This window comes from Oryctolagus cuniculus, chromosome 4 (genome assembly GCF_964237555.1).
Source record: "Oryctolagus cuniculus chromosome 4, mOryCun1.1, whole genome shotgun sequence".
Lineage (NCBI taxonomy): Eukaryota > Metazoa > Chordata > Mammalia > Lagomorpha > Leporidae > Oryctolagus > Oryctolagus cuniculus.
In genome coordinates this window covers 47,475,564-47,498,554 of record NC_091435.1, presented here as the reverse complement: position 1 = coordinate 47,498,554, position 22,991 = coordinate 47,475,564, and the positions used below count along the sequence as shown (strand labels likewise).

At 35.7% G+C, this 22,991-nt stretch overlaps 1 protein-coding gene across 3 annotated transcripts in view; it reads right to left on the bottom strand.

The window, feature by feature from the left end:
• The window catches only part of EPHA3 (EPH receptor A3), a 401,167-nt gene that overhangs the window by 88,945 nt on the left and 289,231 nt on the right, over positions 1–22,991 (bottom strand). For 2 of the 3 annotated variants that reach the window (XM_002716757.5, XM_051819167.2), the window contains exons 6-10: positions 20,156–20,280; positions 16,482–16,644; positions 11,077–11,179; positions 10,337–10,404; positions 4,475–4,600 (exon numbers count right to left, since the gene is read on the bottom strand). In XM_002716757.5, coding sequence (XP_002716803.2) covers positions 4,475–4,600; positions 10,337–10,404; positions 11,077–11,179; positions 16,482–16,644; positions 20,156–20,280 — 585 coding nt within the window. The remainder of the gene's footprint in view (positions 1–4,474; positions 4,601–10,336; positions 10,405–11,076; positions 11,180–16,481; positions 16,645–20,155; positions 20,281–22,991) is intronic. The other variant, XM_008267088.4, reaches the window with a different exon arrangement.

Here is a 22,991-nt window from a genome sequence, read left to right as displayed (position 1 = left end):
AGGAAAAGTCAACTATCTACCTCTGAGGAGTCCCTGTTTAGATAAAATTGACAAATGCCTATAATGATATCTTTTAAAATACCAAATGCTGTATTAATGTATGGGTGAGTTATGATGATGGTGATAATGGGCCTCATGTCATACAGGGCGAGATGGTCTATAAAAGACCATCTTGTAGGAGTACTTTCTAAGGAGATCAACGATAAGAGTTCACTTTTCAAGTGAACCAATTAGAGCCATTTTCTTTGTTTGAAATGGGGCACCTGAAACATGTACACATATGACAACTTTCCAAATTTGTAAAAGTGCTTCAGTAATGCTGACTTAAAAAAATCACAAAATTTAGCAATATGGTTGTTTCATAAGATACACGCTAGAATTAGCCACCGATATATCATGTGACATAAAAATATTAAATATAAATTCAATTATGTTTATAATAAGTTAAATGAACTGTGTTTGGAAAGTTAGCAAATGCTGACAAATGCAACTCCTGGTCTTTCTATAGAGCAGTTTCATAATGTCTTATCAAATTAACTTTACTTCCATAAGAAACAAAATGTATTTCCTGTCATTTCTAAGAAAAAGTGCAGCTATCAGGTCTTACAATTTTTTATCTAATAACTGCTACAGGTTTTTTTTTTTTTGACCTTTGAAATGTTTCTGCTTTATAAGAGTGAGTACTGTATTATGATAAAAGATGTGTAATGTAAAAGTCGCTCAAAATACAATTCCTTACACTATCTTCACTTATAATAGAAAAAACGTTCTATTGTGTTTAAGTAGAATGACCCCTGCCCCATTGACTAGCCACACATCTCATTCTCCCTCCAATATTTTTAAGAAAAGCATAGTGAGAATACATATAGGGTGATATTTGTGGGTAAGTGAAGAGCTCGACATGAATTATCTCCTTTAAGCCTCACAAAAATCCCATGAAGGAGGCAACTATTGTGATCTTCAGTATCCAGGACAGATTTTGAAATTATAAAATACAAAAAGCGACCAGGGCCACTCAAATTCCTGGCTTTTGCTCTCTCATCTGCTGAAATGTAGGTAATAATGCCTATCTATAAGGGCTTATAAAGTGAAACAACATTTGAACATCTAGCATAATTTATTTTATTGTTTTAATATTTATTAATGTATTTATTTGAAAGAGTTTCAGACAGAGAGGGAGAGACAGAGAATCCTCCATCGAATGGTTCACACCTTAGATGGCCACCACAGCCAAGGCTGGGACAGGCAGAAGGAAGGAGCCGGGAGTTTCATCCAGGTCTCCCAAAGGTTCAGGGTGCCAAAGCACTTGGGCTCTCCCTCTGCTTTTCCTAGATCATTAGCAGGGATCTGGATTGGAAGTGGAGCAGCCGGGACACTAACTTTTGCCCATATGGGTTGATGGAGTTGTAGATCATGGCTTTACCCACTATACCACAAGGCTGGGCCCTCTAGCATAATTTAAAGCATTAATAAATATTGCATTTCTTCAGAAATTACCAATATTTAATATTTAAAGGAATGATTGAAGAATAAAATTATGAATTGTGACAATTATAAAGTTGGTACTTTGAGAAGGTTAATTTATAGCTCACTTTTCACTTTATCATTATAGTATTGATTTAATTATTCTGATGACTCAATGTCTACATAAAATTTTCTGGTACATTCATTTATATAAAATTTCTGACAGAATATTAAAGAATTACCATAAGTATACACACACGCACAGTCTTTCTGTAAATTTATTGAGTATGGAAGTTTTCTCATTGGGTGAAAAGTTTAGCCTTTGTAACAATGAAGGACAGATACCAATAATTTTGCCATAATTATTAATTTTTATGAATAATAAATTATTTAAAGAAATTAAAATCATGTGGGAAGTAGGTAAGTGTATTGAGTAAGGTTGGCATCAATTGATTATTAATGAAGGTACCTTAGAAATTAGTGTGTGAAGTCTCCATTTTTGCAAATTTTAAATTTTATATATCTCCAAGAATTTGCAACTAAAACCAACAGTTTTATTTCTATGAATAAAGCAAATGAGAACATTTACTACAAAACCCTTAATATGGGACATATGTCTAATTACTTACACACATATTTGAAGCAAGAAAGGAAAAGCTTATTATGATCTTTAATAAGCATTAAAGCCTATGGAGCGATTTAAGGTATGTAGACTTCTTCTTAATTCATTTATCAGATTTCATTTTTAATTGGTGCACTTTGTCTCATACCAATATTCTGAATTTCTAACTTTGTCAATAGTATATCCCTTTTTATTTTTGCCAATGCGGAAGGTGCCAAATTTGCAAATCATAATATTGTCGTCTGGCACTCTGATTATTGGTTTAGCATAAGTGAGCTTTTTCTCTTCTCAGTTTTTCCAGTTCAGTGCACTAAGTCTTTATGCTACATTTGCTGCTCTGCTGTCATACTGGAGAACAGTAGACTCTTGAGGGGGAAATAGTACAACCAACCAGACGAAATCCTTTCATGTCATAGAGCTGTTAAAGCAGACTAAAAAGACGCAGTCATCATTATCTATGTGGTTTAGGTTCTGGATTTTTACAGATTGACAATGAATATCTACAACAAAATCTCAGACTTTGAAAAAGAGTGTCTACTCTAGTTTCCTTTTATGAACACCAGTTTTCTACATTTAAAAATTATTAATGGTTTATTTTACTTATTTGAAAGGCAGAGATGGGGGCCAGTGCTGTGGTGTCACAGGTAAAGCCACTGTGTGGGGGCCAACATCCCATACGGGCACCAGTTTAGTCCAGGCTGCTCCACTTCTGATCCAGCTCTCTGCTAATGTGCCCAGGAAAGCAGCGGAAGATAGCTCAAGTACTTGAGCCCCTGCACTCACGTGGGAGACCCAGAAGAAGTTTCTGGCTCCTGGCTTCAGATTGACCCAGTTCCAGCCATTTTGGCCATTTGGGGAGTGAACCAGCAAATGGAAGATAGATTCTCTCTCTCTCTCCCCCGGCCCATCTTGTAACTCTGCATTTAAAGTAAATAAATAAATCATAAAAGAAAAAAAGTAAGTCAGCGAGAAACAGATATCTGCTAGTTCACTCCCCAGATTACCACAACTATCGAGGCTGAACCAGGCTAAAACCAGGAGCCAAGAACTCAATCTAAGTCGCCCACAGGAGTGGCAAGGACTCAGCTGATTACCTGCTACCTCCCATCCTGTGCATTACCAGAAAGCTGGAATCAGGAACAGAGTCTCTTAACTCGGGCACTCTGATATGGGATACAGGCATCCCAAGTAGCGTGTTAACCACTGCACCAAATATCCACCCTCAGTTTCACATTTCAATATTTACTGGACATGTGAGTGTTTGGAAGACTAGGACATTAAGAAAGAACAAAAATCTTTAGTAAGCTACTTATTTAGACAATATTAATTATTCAGATTGACCTGCTCTAACAATAACTAATATTTGAGTTTTTAATCCAACTTGGGTGTACAGAACAAGAGCCCACTATATGGACATTAGTGTTAAGAAGTATCAGTTGTAAATATAATATAGTACTTGTGCAAAATGTGAGTTGATATGTTATGCATAAATCAGTGTCAATTTTTCAATCTTTCATTCTAATTCCTTCATCACTATTGTTACTCTGTATTTGTTTTCCAAGAAACACTGAGATGAGCTGATGGTACAAAACTGTTTGGTGTAGGGTATGGTTCATTTTACTTTTGTATAATAGCTCTATTGCCATGTATCTGCACATATTATAGATGCATTGTGCTTTTATGTAAGTGTGTAAAATACTAATAGCTTTCAAATATCTGAAATCTTATTGGGGAAATAGCAACTGCTGTTCATAGTTACTACATAGGTGTTTGTTGATGAATTTATGGTGGAGTTAATACAAGGAGATATCTATATAAAACTTTTAACAAATAAATTAACACTATATTAAAGTCAAGAAAGGATGAAAATGGAGTACTTCATGCTAGGTAAAATAACCACTCAAAATTGTTGTGATGAGATTTATGTAAAATATTCCATGATTTAATTATTTAGTGTTATTAGCTCTTTTGAACCTAAATGGATTGTAGAAGTGGAGATCAAACCTTTCAATTACCATATTTTTTTAAGGCAAGAAACACTTTTATCCTGTTATAGCTATTTAGCCAAATAGGCTTTGTGACACATGATCAGCGTAGCCATGGGAAGATTGAGCTGTTGCTGCTGCCGCCTCTGAAATTCAATAAATAAAAGACTGTCATAGTCTGTGAGTCTATAAGTCTGGCACCTTTGAAACCACTGCATTCCATTAAAGACCCCATTTATTTATTGCCTGCCTTTGATCATAAAATCAGAAAATGCCCCTTCCCTGAGGAATACACGCAGGGCTCAGAAACTGAGCGATCTCAGGTAACATTCCGTTTACACATCGGCACAAACTTGAGATTAATAGAAAAGGTCAGCCATGGGGTTATGACTATGGTGGTTACCTGCTCCAACAACTTTGTCAATGGATATGTTGGTGGCATCCAATTCCTTGGCAAACTCATGTACTGCTTGGGTTGGGTCTTCATAAGTATGTGGATCCACGTAAGTTCTGAGACCCGGCAGCTTTACTGTTTAAGGAAGGAAGAAAGGCAACATTGTAGCTAGATTTGTAAAACCTGAGTTGAGCAAATTTTATAACATTATTTGTTAAAAACTTCCTATCCTGAGAAACACCAATTTTTTTTTGTTTATTTTGTAGTATCAGAGAAAAGGCAGATATTGACAAAGGGTTGAAATTTTTCACCCTAGCATGAAAACAATATGGAGTGTTTTTTCTTTTTTTTTTTTCAAAAAGAATAGAATAAAATTGGACGTTTAAGGAAAGAGATCTTCAAAAGGAAGGTAGTTCAGATATGAGTAGGCCTAGCAATTACTTTCTACAGCTCTAATGAGGGAATACTCATGACACTTTTGAGATGTTATGCATCTAGCAATACTGTGGTAACCAAACATCTATTATGTTACAATAAATTAAATATATGAAATACTTACAGGAAGAGGGAGAGTTGCTATAATTATAAATAAAATATCACCTCTTCTGTTTTACATTATACTGCTATTATTAACATTCACAATCAAAATCACCCTCTACAATTATACATCAGGTAGGTCTTCTTTAAGCTGTATATATTTTAACATTTATGTGTTATGCATATAGCATCAATATAGTATCCATCAACTGAAATAATAGTTAAAAGCAATATAACAGCTTTCTATGGGTTCAATAATAGTGCTAAGGAGTTAATTTCCACAAAAAATATATCACATATGCAATATAATAAATATAATATCCTTCATAATTTGTTTGCAAATTATTTTAAGGTAAAAATTTATAATATTCTGTAAGCAAAGTATTAAAGACAAATGGTGCAGATGAATCATTTTGGATTTGACGCAGTATTCATGAGCTCGCTAACAGTTGGAACAATAACACATTAGAGACAATTTTGATGTCAATAAACTTTCTTTGTGAGGAAACTAAATTTACAAACAGGGAATCTAATGTCTGATAGAGTACATAAACATGTTCTGATTTTAAAAAGATTGCAATTTAACTCCATAGTATATCTACTAAATTACTGCTTTTGCCTTTATTTATGGTAACATTGCTAACATTTTTTAATAGGAGATAATCATGATATACACTTTCATTCACCAAACCAAACTATTGAACTATTATTTTGTTTAGCTCTAGCAAACAAAAAAATTATCATTTTCAGTATACATTTGTAATGGAAGCAACTGGACTCTGTTGATCAAAGAATTATTTGAGTTTGTTTTGTAAGTTACTTTAAATAGATGTAGAAACTATAGGTGAAGTTTTTCTGGAAAGCCTTCAATTTAAGTTTAGGCCAAGGTTTCCAAGATAGATTTCAGAGTTTTTGTAACAAATCATCAGTTTGTTGAACTGTAAGACAAATGCACAAATATCATAACTATACCGCATCTTTATTTGTGTTTGTGTGAAGCTTTCATAAAGATTCCATTTAAAAGCCCCAAAAATGAGAATAAGAATAAATGGATTATAAAACAAACAGTAGTTAGGGGAGATAGGAGGTAGAAACTTTATTGTCTTTGGCTAGTGCATCAGATGAGTTTGATCTAGCATCAGTGATACGGGATAAGGCAGATAGCTAGATTAGGGTCATGAACTAGAAGTCACACCTCCCACACCCCATGCAATCCTGTTCACCCAGTCAAGTGACTCTTTTCCCAGGATGTACCTCCCCTGACCTGGGGGTGGTATAATGTAACCACTCCCTTTTCCAAGCTCATAAGAAGCCCAGTGATGGAGACGGGGCCCTCTCTCTCTTTCTGCAAACTCAGAGGAAACAGGGTACTGAAATACTCTCCCTTCTCTCCCATCCCCCATTTTTGTGTTTGTACTTAGAATGCTTCTCTAAGAGTCAAGAGTCTGGAGTAGGAATTTAGACTCCAACCTTGCCCACAACAATAGGAATGGGGTTAAGAGAAAACAACGTGGAAGACAGGTAACACTCTCTTTTTTCTTCTTGTTGCTTACTTTGCTGGGAGCTGCCACTCTCCAGCCTGAGACAAGGTGTGGAGCATTTTCAAAGACTATCTAGGAAGCCAGCCTCCATACAAATGGGAAAATTTGGACTCTGCCTTTGATATGCACATCCTTGGAGTGGAGTAGCTTTTGAAGTGAGAACTCTAATTTTGGAATTATTCTTTCTTGGATAGCTTAATAAAGAGGACCAAATAGGTCTCAGAGAGAAAAAAAAAAAAAAACTCTTGAAAACTTATTATGCAAGTGCCTGGCATAAGTGCTTGTTCTATAGATAGTGCTCAATAAGTAATAGGGATTATTAACTTAATTAATAATTTCATTGTTAAGAATATTTATTTACTATTATTATATCATTGAGGTTTCCTGGTTGGAAAATTAGGTTCAGAAATGTGCATTTCTTTGCTCTCATAGCGCAGTTGCATGCTTTCTGTTTCTATACTACTGTATATTTATCCTTGCTATAAAAACAGATGTTAAAGTGACTCTTTAGTGTAGTGGTCTATTATACTTTATCATTACATATCACACTAAATGCCTTCTAATATTATCACTACTAAGACACTTTACCCTTAAAACAAACAAACAAAAAAAAAAGATCAAGGAAAACTATCACACTTTCCTTTGTTTTAGAATAAAGAATATTGTAAAAATAATCAGAGTTCCTAAAGTAAGTTAGGGAATAAAGCTTGTTGGAATCTTTTTTGTTTAATCAATGTGATTATATTTTAAAGAAGATTTCATCAGATTGAGGCTCTGAAATGTGATCTTCCAGTTTTGATTTGCCTCTGCTTTGTAACAGTAAGTTATAGAAATCTAGCATTCATTTTCAAAGAAGAAAGGTGACACTTTAAACATACAGCAAAACTTGGCATTTTTGGTAAGCAGTTACAAATGTTTTATCTTAATGAACTGAAGGAAATCCAGCTAGAGGTGATTTGCTGGTATCAGAATTGACAGATGATAAAATGAGTTGTCACGGACAATGTCTCCAATATTTTAAATAAGGGCTGGCTTTTTAAAAAGACTTGAAAGTGTGCTTTAGTGTTTGTTCTTCACTACTAATGAGTTCTCAAGAATTTAAGTATTGCTAAAATAACTTGAAAACTCAATAATCATTTCTAAATAAAGTCAATCATATTCATTGGTATGACTAGTGGAGGGCAATGCTTTTCCGTCCATGTGACATTTGGGGACAAATTACAAATCAATCCACAAATAGCTCAAGTAAAATGGTAGGTTCTCTGTGGGAGCTTTGGCTGCTAATTTTTAACTGCTGACCCCAGAGGTTCCAGGAATCAGGTGATGCAGGCTGTAAGGCACATAATCCCTTCACGCCCATAATTAAGGGCAGTATACAGAGTAAGTGGGTGCTGTCATGAAAACCAGATAATAAACACATGCACACGTGTTAAGCTGCACTACTTTACAGCTCATTCTGCGCAAACACAATAATTTACATTTCCATTTTACCAGCATGAGTTGCCCTAAGGATAGCAGAAAAGTAAAACGGGCCAGCCAGAGAGGGCAAGGGGACTGGATCTTAGGAGGTAAAACACATTTCTTTCCTTTTGAAGCAATATTATGGGATTTGTAACAAGGCTGGAGGGAATAGTTCATAGCTAGAGCTTTTTAAAGTAATACCAAATAAATGGTCTGAAATAAACCAGCTGTAGTATTAAGAGGCAGAAAGTTTATGAGATGCATGTAAGTTACTTTATGCTTTGCAGTAAGGATAAAATGCATGTCTTTTTGTTTGTTTGTCATAAGGATATTGTGCATATGAAAAAAATTAAGGTTTCAACAATCTCTACCAAACAAAAAAGGAAATAAAGAAACAGGCTGGAATGATACAGAAAACTGGCACACAAAAATTTATCCAAGCTCCAAATTCAAACAACTTAGAATTTCCATAAAAAGAACCAAATCAGTACACTCTTGCTCTGAAAACAATGTTTATATCAGTTGTCCAGCTCAAATGAAGAACAATGTAATCCACAAGAATGTAATTGCTCTAACGTATCCATGGAGATTGTGAAAAATGTATCCTGTGATTTTTCCTGCACTCTTTTAAGACTTCTGAGTTGGTAACCCAACTAATCTGTCTTGACCGTATTGGGTTGATATTAGGAAGGCAGGATTTTGTCTGTTTTGTTAATTGTTCCAGAATGACTCTTCAATGAGATGAACAAATCAAACAATACTTCTGCAAACTGTTGCACTGCTTTATTGTTTTATTAGTACACATTTTTGAAGACTTTTTATACTACTTTATGCTTCCTATATCTTAGCAATGGGTAATCATATTTTGATTTTCTTAAAGATTCATTTATTTGTTTTAAAGTCATTTACAGAGAGAGAGGTCTTCCATCTACTGGTTCACTCCCCAGATGGCATCAACAGCTGAGATTGGGCCAGGCCAAAGCCAGGAGCCAGGACCAGGAGCCAGGAGCCAGGAGCTTCTTCCAGGTCTCCCATATGAATAGCATGGGCCACATTCCTCTGCTTTACCAAGGACATTAACAAGGAGCTGGATTTGTGGTTTAACAGCACTAACAGCACCCATTGGGATTCTGGTATTGCCCACTATGCCACAGCCCCTGGATATACAGTTTTTCATTTGAATTAAAACTAAAGCTATCATTTTTACATTCAATATAAAGGTTGAAACAAAGTATCAAATTGATTTTATATATATTTTTAATAATTGACACTTCAAAATTGTACATATTTATGGGGTATCATGTACTGTTTCAATACATTATGTAATGCTCAAATCAGGGAAAGCATATTTATTTTCTCAAACATGTATTATTTCTTGGTGTTGCAAACATTGAAAATACTTATTGTAGCTATTTAAAAATATGTGGTACTCAATTACTATCGAAAGTCAACCTAATGTGCAATACAGCACCGCGATTTCTCTGTCTTCTGTAACTTAGTACCAACTGATTGAGTTTTGATTTGGAAGCAATTTTAGAAGGAAATAGTGAATGCCAAAGAACATAACGCCCACAACAATGTAACATTAGTTACATTGAGATTGTATGGGAGCATGAGTATAAGCTTTTGTCCCAATTTCCTGGAGAACATGTTATTCCTTTTAAGGCCACTGATTAGTAATTGCCACAATAAATGGAGCTATAGTTTAGAAAAGTGAAACACCTGGAACGATTTGTTTCCGCAGTAGGGAAAAAAAAATGTTGTTTTGTTGGATATGAGCACTTTGTTTCCTATAAGAGCATTTCCTTTAGAAAATACTAAAAGAGGCTAAATTGGTTGGTATTAAAATGTGGAGGAAAAGGGCTGGATCTCCTACTAGTCGGATATCATGTAACGCCAAAATAAACAGTTTATTCTAAAAGCTCTTTCCTGGTTGGTTGACAAAATGGAATAAGGCATTTCGCATAAACATCGGTTGTTTATATTTACTTGGCAGTTAGGAAAGAGAAAAGTCTCCTATTTAGATTTGAGAAAGGGACCAGTAATAAGGAAATTGCAGATACGCTTTGCATTTCAGCTATGCAGTTCCTTCTACCCATCATGCACATTACTTGAATATAAACCACTTGAGCTTAGGTATACTGAAATGTAGCCATGCAACAATTACTGCAGAGCCATGAATTCTCTTCTTCTAAAACAAACTTGATTTGCTCAATTTTTTTGATAAAACTACTTTAGTACTCTTTGTCGAGGGAGGCTTTCCAGTTATAAATCAACAATCGCTAAAAGAAAAATGGCAAAACAAAACAAGGAAGCAAGCTGAGAAACTCACAATGCCCATTCCCAAAGTGCAGCCTCTTCTCCTCTACACCGTGCTTTGACTTGTTGTAGCCACAGAACCTAGAGGGAAGCCCGGGAAAGAACACAGAAGGAGAAAACACTTCAGACAATTATCTATACTCAGAATGGGCAAAGCACGAAAAACAGAGCATTTTCCTCAACACATTAAATGCTTTAGTGAAGGTTCAATGACTTTAGATACTCTCAATCCTCCATGGAAAGCGCCTTTTTCTAAGGACCCTGAGAGCTGCCTAATGAGGAGATATGCGGCGTTGCCACCCCGCTGTGCACACCCGTCCAGTTCGGTTTTTATAATGGCCTTAGAATGTGTTTATAGTATTTTTAACAACTACTGTTAGAATGAATGAAGGGGAAAGTCTCCACTGCTGGTGATTAGTGCTCTGCAGTGTTACCGCGTTCTGCGGGAAAGTGTAAGGGAAATCGAGGGTTATTTGAAGAGCGGGGGGATAAATGGAAAAAACAAAGTACAGACTGGGAGTGGTGTCACAGGAGAGAAGAGAACTGATGCGTGTTAGAGAGGGAGGATAGGAATTTAGTGAAAAAAAAAATCAAAACCAAGACTGGAGAGAAAAAAAAAAAAGGAGAAAAGGAGTGAGGATACACATGGAGATTTTCTGACTAGTTTAAACCACGTTGGCGGGCACTCTTCAACTTTCAACCATAACCATGGGCAGCAGCAAGAACACTGATGACAACCGACTGTGAACTCACCTCCCAATCAGAACATAGATGACGACAGTGAGGAGAATAATTGCTACCGCCGTTGAGATGGCGATCATCACCACCTGGCTGTTTTCACCAGAGATGGAAAAAGCTGTGGGTGCAAGAGCCAAAAATAAGGGAAGAACCAGCTTCACCGTGCCATAATAATAACATCTAATAAAAATAATAATAATAGCAACATAAATAACATCTATACATGAGAAGCTGAGGATGAGGCGCCTGGATGTTGCTTTCACCTGAAATGTTTAATGTCTGAAACTGTCGAAAGCATTCTTCACTTACTATAAAAATAGACATTTCCCATAATTTTGCTGGAAATTGTTACCTTATTAATAAGGTTAAATACTCTGTTTCCATGGTATCAATCAAACACAACTTGAATGCCTAGTCTGTGAAATATACCAGACTGGTCTTTGTCTTCACTGACTGACACTTGTTGGATAAATAAGAAATTATCAGAGCATCATAAAGAACAGGTAAAGATTCCGCAGTGTGAAATTATTAAGCTTTCTAATTCAGCTTATTTTGCCTCCCTTTTCTACATTTGTTTAAAAAGAAGTGTAATCCCTGTTTTACAGACCTCAAAGGATAGCTCAAACAAGCTGTACCTTTGTAAAAGGCCCCATCACTCATTCATTCACCTAGGCAAGGGGTCGGCAAAAAAATGGCTTCCAGGAGCCACATGTGGTCTGTCCCCAGGATTTGTAGAGTTCTTGAGCTTAGAATGATTTTGCTTTTTTGCTTTTTTATTTTTGTTTTTATATTTGAGAACCTGAGGAGTGAGGAGAGAGAGACAAAGATTCCCAACCACAAGTTCCCATTACAAATGCCCATAATGGATGGGCCAAACCCGGGAGCCTGGAACCCAGTTCAGGTCTCCCACATGGGTGGCAGGAACCCAACCATTTGAGCTGTCATCACTGTCTTCCAAAGTCAGCAATGACAGAAAGCAATAATTAGTACCCAGAGCCAAGAATCAAATTTAGGCACTCTAATATGGAATTAACATGTTATAGCCAGCAGCTTAACCATTAAGCCAAATGCATGGCCCTGTTTTACATTTTTAAATGATTGCTAAAAGTACAAAGCATAAGATTTTGTGACATGGGGAAATTCTTTGAAATTCAGACACAAATTTTAGTGTCTATAATTAAAGGGTTTTTTTTTAACATGGTCATAATCATTCATTTCTGTCTATGACAAATTTTATGCTAAAATTAGTAAATCACATAGTATTAACAGTTTATATATGTACAGAAAGCCTAAAACGTTCATTTTCTGGCATATTATAGAAAGTTTACTGACCTTGACCTAGACCAATGCTTCTCAAAATTAAATGTTCACACAAACTGTTTATGGATCGTGTTGAAAAGCCATTTTTGATTTGGTCAGCCCTGGGCCTGCTGGGATAGGAGGTAGCAAGCTGAGCCTGCTCTAAGTGGGGCTGATGATGCCGATTTTGCCCCGTGGCACTTTTAAAGTGTTTACATATTTATTCCCAATTCATGTAAACAGCAGAAAGAGACTAAGAAGAACAGACAGTGATTTTTCTATCCACTGGTTCTTTCCCCATATTCCCACAACAGCTGAGGCTGGGCCTGGCTTGAAGCCAAGAGCCCAATATGCAGTATGGATAGCAGGATGCAGGAACCAACTGCTAGAGCCACTACCAGCTGCCTCCCAAGATGTACGTTAATAGGAAGCTGGAATCAGCAGCAGAGCCAGGACTTGAACCCAGAGACACCACTATACAATGTGTGAGGTCCCCAGGGGGATCTTATCCACTGCACCTCTCACCCAAGGGCACAGCATTCTGCACAGCAAGGATCTGGACCACAAAACTATACCTGTCCTCTCCATCTCTTGATTATTCTACATCCATCAGTCACAAAATCCTCCTAAATATCCTAGTGTCTGTCTTCATTTCCCTCACAGATAGCGATTACAAAGTCCATGTTGGTCTCTATTTTCATGTCTTTCTTATCTGTGTAGTTGCCACCTGAGCACAGCGTATACACCATGAATTTGACCCTGTCGATTCTATGCGTAAAATCATTTCCTGACCCTATATCACTTTAAGGAAGAAATGCAAGACCTATAGCAGAGCATGTAAGGCCACTTAGGAACTGTTTGCTGTCTAAATCCTCAGCCTTGGCCGGCGCCGCGGCTCACTAGGCTAATCCTCCGCCTAGCGGCGCCGGCACACCGGGTTCTAGTCCCGGTCGGGGCGCCGGATTCTGTCCCGGTTGCCCCTCTTCCAGGCCAGCTCTCTGCTGGGCAGGGGAGGATGGCCCAAGTCCTTGGGCCCCGCACCCCATGGGAGACCAGAAGAAGCGCCTGGCTCTTGCCATCGGATCAGCGCAGGGCACCGGCCGCAGCGGCCATTGGAGGGTGAACCAACGGCAAAGGAAGACCTTTCTCTCTGTCTCTCTCTCTCACTGTCCACTCTGCCTGTCAAAAAATAAAAATAAAAAATAAATAAAAAAATCCTCAGCCTCATCTGCTACAAACGCCACAGATATCCGAATCTCTAGACTTCCTAAAATGTGCATGGTCCCTGGAACAGCCCGGCCCATACATTCCTATTTGCTGCGATTGTAGTAAGTGTTGATTGAAAATATGAGAAAAGTGTGACTCCGATGAGCAGAGTTCAGTCATTCAAACTCGATCACCTGTCCAGGAAACAGCATGGCTCTTCTACCTAACCGCATTTTCTCTAAAGTACATGGTTTTAAAAAATAGTCCAACAATATAAGAAAAGAATCATGGCGGACAGATTCTTAGAAGTCTTCTAAATGTTTGGCCCAAGGGCTCAGCGTGTGGCACTTTATTCTGTGCCAGCATCAAGCTATGGTATACTCCCTGTGGCAGTCAAGGGAGGCTCTGCTCAGAGGTCCCTGCTGCCAGGAACACCGTGAGCAGCCAGTGCCTTCCAGCACAGACCTTGCTCTCCTTGATGGTCAACGGGACATGGGCCTCCCCGCCTTTCCTGTCCAATGTCAGAATCCTTGCCTGGGTGTCTTCACTCTGGGACTCCCCCCTGCTGTGGCTGAGACCGCACTGCAGGCTGAGTCTCTTCGTTCTCGCCCCTTTCTTCTTCACAGCTGCCAGGCCTACACATCAGCCTGAGGCTTTGCTTGTGTGTCGCTGCGCTGTCCTCCTGCTGGTCACAGCTATTTCTCCCCTAAAGCACTTGCTCTTAAATTCCATCTTTGCACTGCTTCCCAGAGACACCCTTGTCCATTGGCTATAGATCTGTGGACAGTGTGTAAAATAGCTTATCATGGCATTTGAAAAGTGCTCTTAAGCATACGTTTACTCTAACTCATGGTTTTCGTTTTGTAGACTGTAATCATTTTTAATAATAACCAGTAAGCTTTAAAATCTCTGGCCATTTTCATTAGTCAGTCTCTAAAAGAAAAATCTGTTAAAACTTGGAAGGAGAAAAGCTAACTTTCTGTTTCTTTTTCTGTCAAAGGTAGGAGTAAATTATCACTTGTCTAAATATATATGACTCCCAGAGACTCATCTGAGGCAAATAACCAAGCATTGATAATATTACTGCAATTAGAAGATATTTAAATGAATAATATTGATGTTTGCTATTTTTGTCTAATAATCTAACATGGTATAATACTAAAATTGGTATATGCTACATGTCTTAGAAATTCAATTTTAATTTACTTTGCTACAAGCAAGTCGCTACAACTATTGCTCATCATTTCCCATTTTATTCCATCCCACACATACTGCTGGCTTTTGTCTCTAAAATAGAGTGGTTACAAGCTCATCCTTCTTAGACAGAATGCCTGGATTTGGACTTCTATGCTATGTGAATAAATTTATGTATTTGAGGATAGCGACTGTCCTTGGAGTTGAAGAGTTGTGGTTCATTCGTAAAGTGATGACTTCTAGAATCTTTATATCTTGCAGAAGGTACAGCCTGTTATTGTAAGCAGTCCACAAAAAGTGTGCCGTTAATATTGACTCCATCATACATTAACAAACAATTTTTTAAATTTTTGGTCAATCTTGAATGATTCCATTAGCTGTAAATTCTGGCCATTAAATGCTACCATACTGATAACAACGTGATTTCAAGTCCAAAGTACTTAGAAAATAGAAAATATAGAAGCCAGGGAAAACTGGACATGGTCCAGAGAGATTACAGATTTTCATTTCGACAGTGTACTAGGCATTGTCAGACCCTTCAAGGTCATCTGACTCTAAAGGTTATACATTGCTGATGGTCTTCCTAGGATACTTTATAGCTGGGAATTTAAGTTGCAAAAAATTAATAATGATGTATATGATTTTTCTCATTACAATTAAAATGGGAGCTTCACTATATATATAATTGATTTATTTTCATTAGAACAGGTTACCCCAATTGTCTCCATAAAGCATTAACTAATTTTAGATCTATTAGCAAATACGTATTTCTGAATGTTCATGAGTGCCTGAATACACACACACACACACACACAACATACAATTATGTATTTGTATGTGTGAAGGATATTTTAAAAGTTCATATAAAACACATTATGAGATAAGTATTCATGATTTGAAAAATTTTTGAAGCAAAATAGTTTAATTTCATGTCCATGAACTTTTTAATATATTTTTGTAAATCTGTTTTCAAATTTCCTTTCATCCACTATTGAGTAGTCACCTCATTAATTGAGTTAAATAAAAACTTTTATTCTTGTTCATTTTATGTTAATACCATAGGAATTATTTTAACTTTTTGAAATTAAGTTTTAGCAGAATACTTTTTAATACAAATACAAACAAGTATATTTGAAGGGAAATTATTTTGAAAATATTTTCCATATTGTACAAATTTTTAGCAATATATTTGGTCAAATGCACAGGTTGTTCAAATGGCCTGTGACTGTGAAAGAAGTGATAAAAGACTTTTAAGAAAACTGATACATAGTTAACTATGTTTAGAGTAATGATAAAATTTAAGATACATAGTTAACTATGTTTAGAGTAATGATAAAATTTAAGATCCTCATGGATCAGTAAGTTTCTTTTTTTGTAGTTCATTGAATCATACAATGATCCTAGAATATTTGGATTGACAAGCACCAGAAGTAGGTCACCATATTAAGTACTGTTTTCTAAATGCAATTTAGGACTAATACAAAACCAGAAGCATTCCATATTTTAAAATAGGTTTGATTTGTAAAAGTGAATGAAACACAGATGGACACCCACACAAATTCACCTATACAGTACAATACTTCCACATAAATTGCTAAATGTTTCAAGTAATCTATTTTCAATGTATCACTTTTGGTTACAACTTAGAGAAACTAAGAATAAATTCTTTGTCACTTTTTGCAGTAATCCTTCCCTATACACGGAAATGGAATAAAACTTACAGTCTGGGCTAGTTTCAAACTCAAACTTGCGGCTGTTGGTCCCATATCCAGCTGCTGTTCGGGCTCGGATTTGGAAAACATATGTAGTGTCAGGCTTGAGGCTACTGATGGTAACATTTGTGCCTCTTGCCCTCAAAATGGTATAACTTGTCTCTTGTTCCTGCTTTGAGGTAAGAAAAAAAAATTATGTTAATATCAAACTGTCGCACTACTATTTAATAAGAAAAGTGAACCAAAATCCATTGTTTCTAACTTTTAAATAGAGCACAATATGGGTGAAATTCATGTCAATTGTTTCACTCCCTGGTTGCAGTAGAGGTATCATTTTAAAGATGAAAAAATTTACAGTATTTCCTAACTTGAATATAATTATTTATGTTCTGAACCTAAAACAGATTTAGTTAGGTTTCATTCTTATTAATTAGTGTATCTGTGAATGAAAATACATTCTCTCAAAGTCAAAGGTGAGAGAAAACATCAATCTAGTTCTAAGAATAAAGTTATAAGGAAACCTCCTTAAAATAAACATAATAGGAATATCCTACAGAACCTCAAGTAGAAAATATTCTTGTTAAAGTACTTATCATAAAAAGTCAAGGTGCTATATGTGGTCTTAATTTTCTCTGTATATTTGTATTGTACTTATTCTAAGTCACAATGGCTTAGTAGTGATAACAATCTTCCATAGTCCTCAGGAGATTCAGGATGTAAATTAGGAGATTCACACTTTGCATTCACAGTAAAGTCTCTTTGAGTCAAGTCCTATTTGTAAAAATTGAATTGACACAGAATGATGTTTTTCCTAATATTATATTTTATAATATTATAAATATTTCCTAATATTTATATTAATAAAAATACAGATACTATTTTAGTTAAATATATTGTTTATATATTAGACAATATTTGATTTACTATCTAATAATAAAAAAATCAAATATATATGTTACATAAATGAATATCTATTCATTAGAAAAAATTATTATTTTTTTATTTTTTATTTTTTATTTTTTCATTTTTTTTAAACTTTTATTTAATGCATATAAATTTCCAAAGTACGACTTATGGATTACAATGGCTTCCCCCCCATACCGTCCCTCCCACCCACAACCCTCCCCTTTCCCACTCCCTCTCCCCTTCCATTCACATCAAGATTCATTTTTGATTATCTTAATATACAGAAGATCAGCTTAGTATACATCAAGTATGGATTTCAACAGTTTGCTCCCACACAGAAACATAAAGTGAAAAATAATAGATGATTTTTTTTAAATGATGATGAAATCAGATCAGACCTATTGTCATGTTTAATCCCAGTGAGAGTCAAGTTGGGAATTGATAATTTCTTTTTTTTTTTTTTTTCTCCACTTTGACTATGACCTTGTCTAAACAAGATAAGAGTCGGAGAACTCAGAGGGCTTCCATAGCCTTGGAAACTCATGACTGGAGCATAGGGAGATTACTGATGCCATAGACAGGAGTGTCAATTGGTAAAGTCAACAACAGGAGTCACTGTGCACTTACTCCTCATGTAGGATCTCTATCCTTAATGTGCTGTACATTGAGATTTAATGCTATAACAAGTACTCAAACAATATATTTCACTTTGTGTTTCTATGGGGGTGCAAACTGTTGAAATCCTTACTTAATGCATGCTAAACTGATCCTCTGTTAAAAAAAAAAAAAAAAGATTATTTTTTATTTTTTGACAGGTAGAGTGGACAGTGAGAGAGAGAGACAGAGAGAAAGGTCTTCCTTTGCCGTTGGTTCACCCTCCAATGGCCGCCGCGGCCGGTGCGCTGCGGCCGGCGCACCGCATTGATCCGATGGCAGGAGCCAGGAGCCAGGTGCTTTTCCTGGTCTCCCATGGGGTGCAGGGCCCAAGCACCTGGGCCATCCTCCACTGCACTCTCTGGCCACAGCAGAGAGCTGGACTGGAAGAGGGGCAACCGGGACAGAATCCGGCGCCCCAACCGGGACTAGAACCCGGTGTGCCGGCGCCGCAAGGCGGAGGATAGAAAAAAATTATTGAGCATGTACCAGAGCCAGCTCTGTTCATCACCATCACTGAACTAAAAAGTCAGAAAAGCTACATATTGGGGACATAAATTCTACTAAAATTCAAATATTTCAATGCTCATACACATATTTGGGAATAATTTTTAAATTCATGTATGTGTGGGAAAAGTATTTACAGACAAATATATTAAAGTATTACATAGGCAAATTTATCAAATTTTAAAATGCCTAGGGTATAGTCAATAGGTTCATTCATTTTTTTCTTGCATTCGCTAACTATTGTTTAAAAATAGCAAAGTGTTTTACATCTTACAGTTGGAGTTGAAATAAACAGATTTTTTTTAATTTTGTAAAAGATGTGACTATAGATAAGTTGCATTTTGGGATAAGCCTCAAAGACCTAAAATTATTACACTGTCATCAAGTTTAAATCAAGGCACATCATTCACTTACTTTAAATTTTGTTGTATTATGTACAAAATATGATTGCTTATATTGATAAATTTTTCAGTTTATCACATGTACAAACAGAAGATGATAATATGTGATGAATATGTGACTTTGTACAGTAGATGACTGAATACAAGAAGAAAATTTACTTATATTTTGATTTTGGCACAATGCAATTGATTAGGCCTCATTTTATTTTAATGAAAAATCATATCTTGTATGTAGAGGAGGGGAAATGAAAGAAAAGGAAACATTTTGTGAAATGCATTAACCTCAGTAAAGGATATAATAACATCATATAACAGAATGCATTCACACATTATGCCTTTGTGTACAATTGATCCTACTAGTAATCGTCATAACAGTAATGATCTGTTCTCGTGTTCAACAAGATACTTAATGTCAGAGAAAACATCCGATATGAGGAATCATGGCTGCCGAGAATCAAAACAGAGACCTAATATTTATTAGAAATGAGTCTGTGGGAAATTAATCAAGTGCCTCTGAGTCTTAGCTTTCTCATTTGTAAAGGAACCTATTTACCTACTGCTGCAAGATTATCGTAATGCTCAGATTCAAATAATGTATACAAAACATGTCCTGTAAATATAAACTACTATGTAAATGCACAATTTATTTTTATTGAATTTAAAATACTTTTTAATCTGTGCCAAATATACAAATATTTGTGTTCACATTAGGTAGCTAAAAATCAAGAAGCTCTGATGATAACATTTGAATATATTTTGCTTACAAAATTTATCATAATTTATAACCAGGGACAAATCAGTGTTATTTAGAATGATGAAATATTCCTGCCTAAATTCTATATACAAATAACCATGTACCTACTTTTATAAATGCATTTATATATTTTCTAGAGCACAGGAAGCTTTCATCACCAGTCCAGTTATATAATGTTTTTTGTTATCAGTACAATGTCCCTGCTTGTATTGAATGAAATTCATTAAATGTGAAAGGAAATGATGCTTTAAGACAAGGAACTAAGGAATGCTCTGGGATATTTGGCAAGATTATATCCAAACCTCCCTCTCTCCATTAATCAAAGGGATTCCATGATCAAAATTGTAAACAGAGTTCTACCTCTCACAAGCAGTGACAGAGGTTTCCTTGCAAGAACATAGTTCTGGAGAAAGGAGCATCTTTTCCCTACACAATCCAATCCTGTAACATTGCTTCCCCACCTTTTCATAATATTTGACCTCGTAGTCCAATATGATCCCATTGGGATGTTCAGGTTCTTGCCAGGATAAAGAGATGCTATTTCTGGATGTTCGCTCTTTCTTAATTGTCATGACAGGTGATGGTGCTGTGGAGAGAGGATGGGAGAGAGGGGCGGGAGGAAGCAAGTTAATATTTTGGGAAGGGTGGTGAATAAGAGCAGACAGGAAAGAGAACAAGCAAATGGAGTCTATCATTGTTCTAATCTTTGGCAAGAAAACACTATTTCCATTTTCAGGGCTCTTGAGTATTAATCTGGCCCCAGATGCAGCCTCAGCAGCTGGATTATAGCCCTGGTACATGCAAACCTATGGAAAATGAGCTGAGATATTTCTACTGCTGGTGGACTAGTGGCAAGTGAGCAGATGTTTTCAATCTGCTACTATAATGTAAGCAATGAAATATATTTGATATATTAAAAAAGAACAAAACATCAGGACTACCTATTTGCTATAATGTTGCAAATTTATTAATGCCAGATTCTTCAGCTCATTGATAACATTTTCATATGCAATTCTGTAAGAGGACTGGAATCCATTATGCACAAGGAGTCCCATGATATCCATAGGTAATAATATTATTTAGTGTATTGTAAAATAGATATGATTTAGTACATATTACAGTAGATCTTGACTTCTGAAACAGTTTCTCGAGAATAAAATTATATATCAAGAAAATAAAAATCTTTCATTTTAAATTTAAGTTTCTTAAAAATATTTAAAAACAAGTACCAAGAAAATGACTGCAATATGCATTACAATTATTTAGATATATTTTGAGAGCTCTTATTTGATAGAGAGTCTACAGTAGCAATGTTTTGCCTTGCTTTATCAAAAGTATGAAACACAAATTAACAGCCCATCTGTTGGGATCAGATGTCATAGGATCACCTTCATTTCCAATTGAAGATTAAACACATTTCAAGTGATTTCCTACTTCAAATCCTTCCATTAAGAAGAAAAGTGCACACTATCCATCAATGTACCTCTGGCTTCAAATAATCCTGATACACTAGTCAATCTAAATTGCTTCCCAGGAGTTCAGTGGCACCCTGCACTAATGGGATGCAGCAAAATAAATTACTAACACAATATAAACAAAAGCCCAGGAAGTTGTAGATACATTACCAATAGAATTGTTTTCATTGTTAAAGGATCAATTCCCTTACAGACTTTCTCATATCAAAGTCAATTAGAACCTTATGCATATGTATTCCCCATACAGCTAACTGTAAAAGTTCCATATTTATTGACTTGATATGTCTATGATAGTCATACAATGACTTTTGTATCTGAACTTTCAAATTGCCCCTATCAGTGCCTTTCATGTTTTTATTCCTCACATAAAAATAGTGTTTGCATTATTCTTATGTTGAACTATTTCAGTGAAAAGATAAAGCAAAGTATAGAATCCATTGTAGTGATTTTCCCATCCACCTGTTTCTATTGCTTTTAAGATCCCCATGTGAACTCTTTTTTAATTAATACATTATCAGTATAATGGCCTGGGAATGACGACTTAATCTTTCGTCAAGGAAACAAGAGGGTGTTACTATTCTCCGAACAAGTATATGCATTTCATTACTCTCATTCTGCTGCCATTAGCAATTAATATTCTTTCATGTAAATTAGCATCATTTACCTTTTATGTCTTCTCTTCATCTATTCAACATTCCTCTGTGTTAGTTCCCAAATTGGCCTCATCCCCTCACCCTTGTGGTTTACTACCCTGAAGTTCATTCCAAGCAATAGATGTTATTTTTGTTGTATAAAGTTGAAGTTTTGTAAATATTCTCCATGTTTAGAAACATTTCACTGAATTATAAATTAATAACACATATGTTGAATTTTTAAGAATTTTTTGCTTACCCTAATGCTTAGGAAAATCAATTCAATTTCCAATTAATAATAAAAGAAATTAAAGCCACAATGTCCTTGGAACAAAATTTTGCTTTTTGTACAAACAGTGGAGAAATTCCACGAATTTTTCTGCTGAAACAAATCCATCAATAGAATGACTTTATGTGTGCTTGCAGACATTTCAAAGAAGCTTAACATTAAAACACTTTCTCTTTAAACCCATAAGGCTTTGCATTTAATTCCATACCATTACAAAACTGGTTCATTCTCCCTAACAGTCAAATACATTTTCAAAGAAGTTTTGAAAATAACCAGTCATGACATTTCTCCTTTAAAAAAGAGAGGAGAGAAAATAATTCATTTTACAGAACAATTGTGAAGAGGATTGTATTAACTTTTTAATGAAAACTTTGTAGGCTGTTTTGGGGGTCTGTCTAGATTTTACTGCTTCTGCACTGAGCAAGACTTTTTAACAGTTGAGTTTCTTCAAAGGTCTTTGAGCAAGCTGCTGGGCCCTGTTGCACTGTAATAAATAGCCCTTTGTAATTCCACACTTACTTAAGGAAAGGCAATTGCTTGAAGCTTGTGCCATCTCTATGTTAAATGAACCTTTTCTGATTGCTGCTTTTAGGCCTCTGTTAAGTCATTTGTTCTGCTCTTTTAATACACGCCCCTTGTGCTGGCTTCATTTCAGCACAGTTCAACTTAACATACCAGCTGGAGGCTCCTTACTCTTAGGTAATGCTCATCAATATTTTAATATTAATAAATAATCAGGAGATTATTCTTTCTGATTATAAATAATATTAAGAAATCATAAAAAAATACTGCAGAAAGAGACAAATTGCATGGTCATTCTACTGTTACCAATGACTTTTAAAAGGCTTTATGGAGGATTTGTAAATAATTTCTACATACATTTTATGTATTGTGATACAAT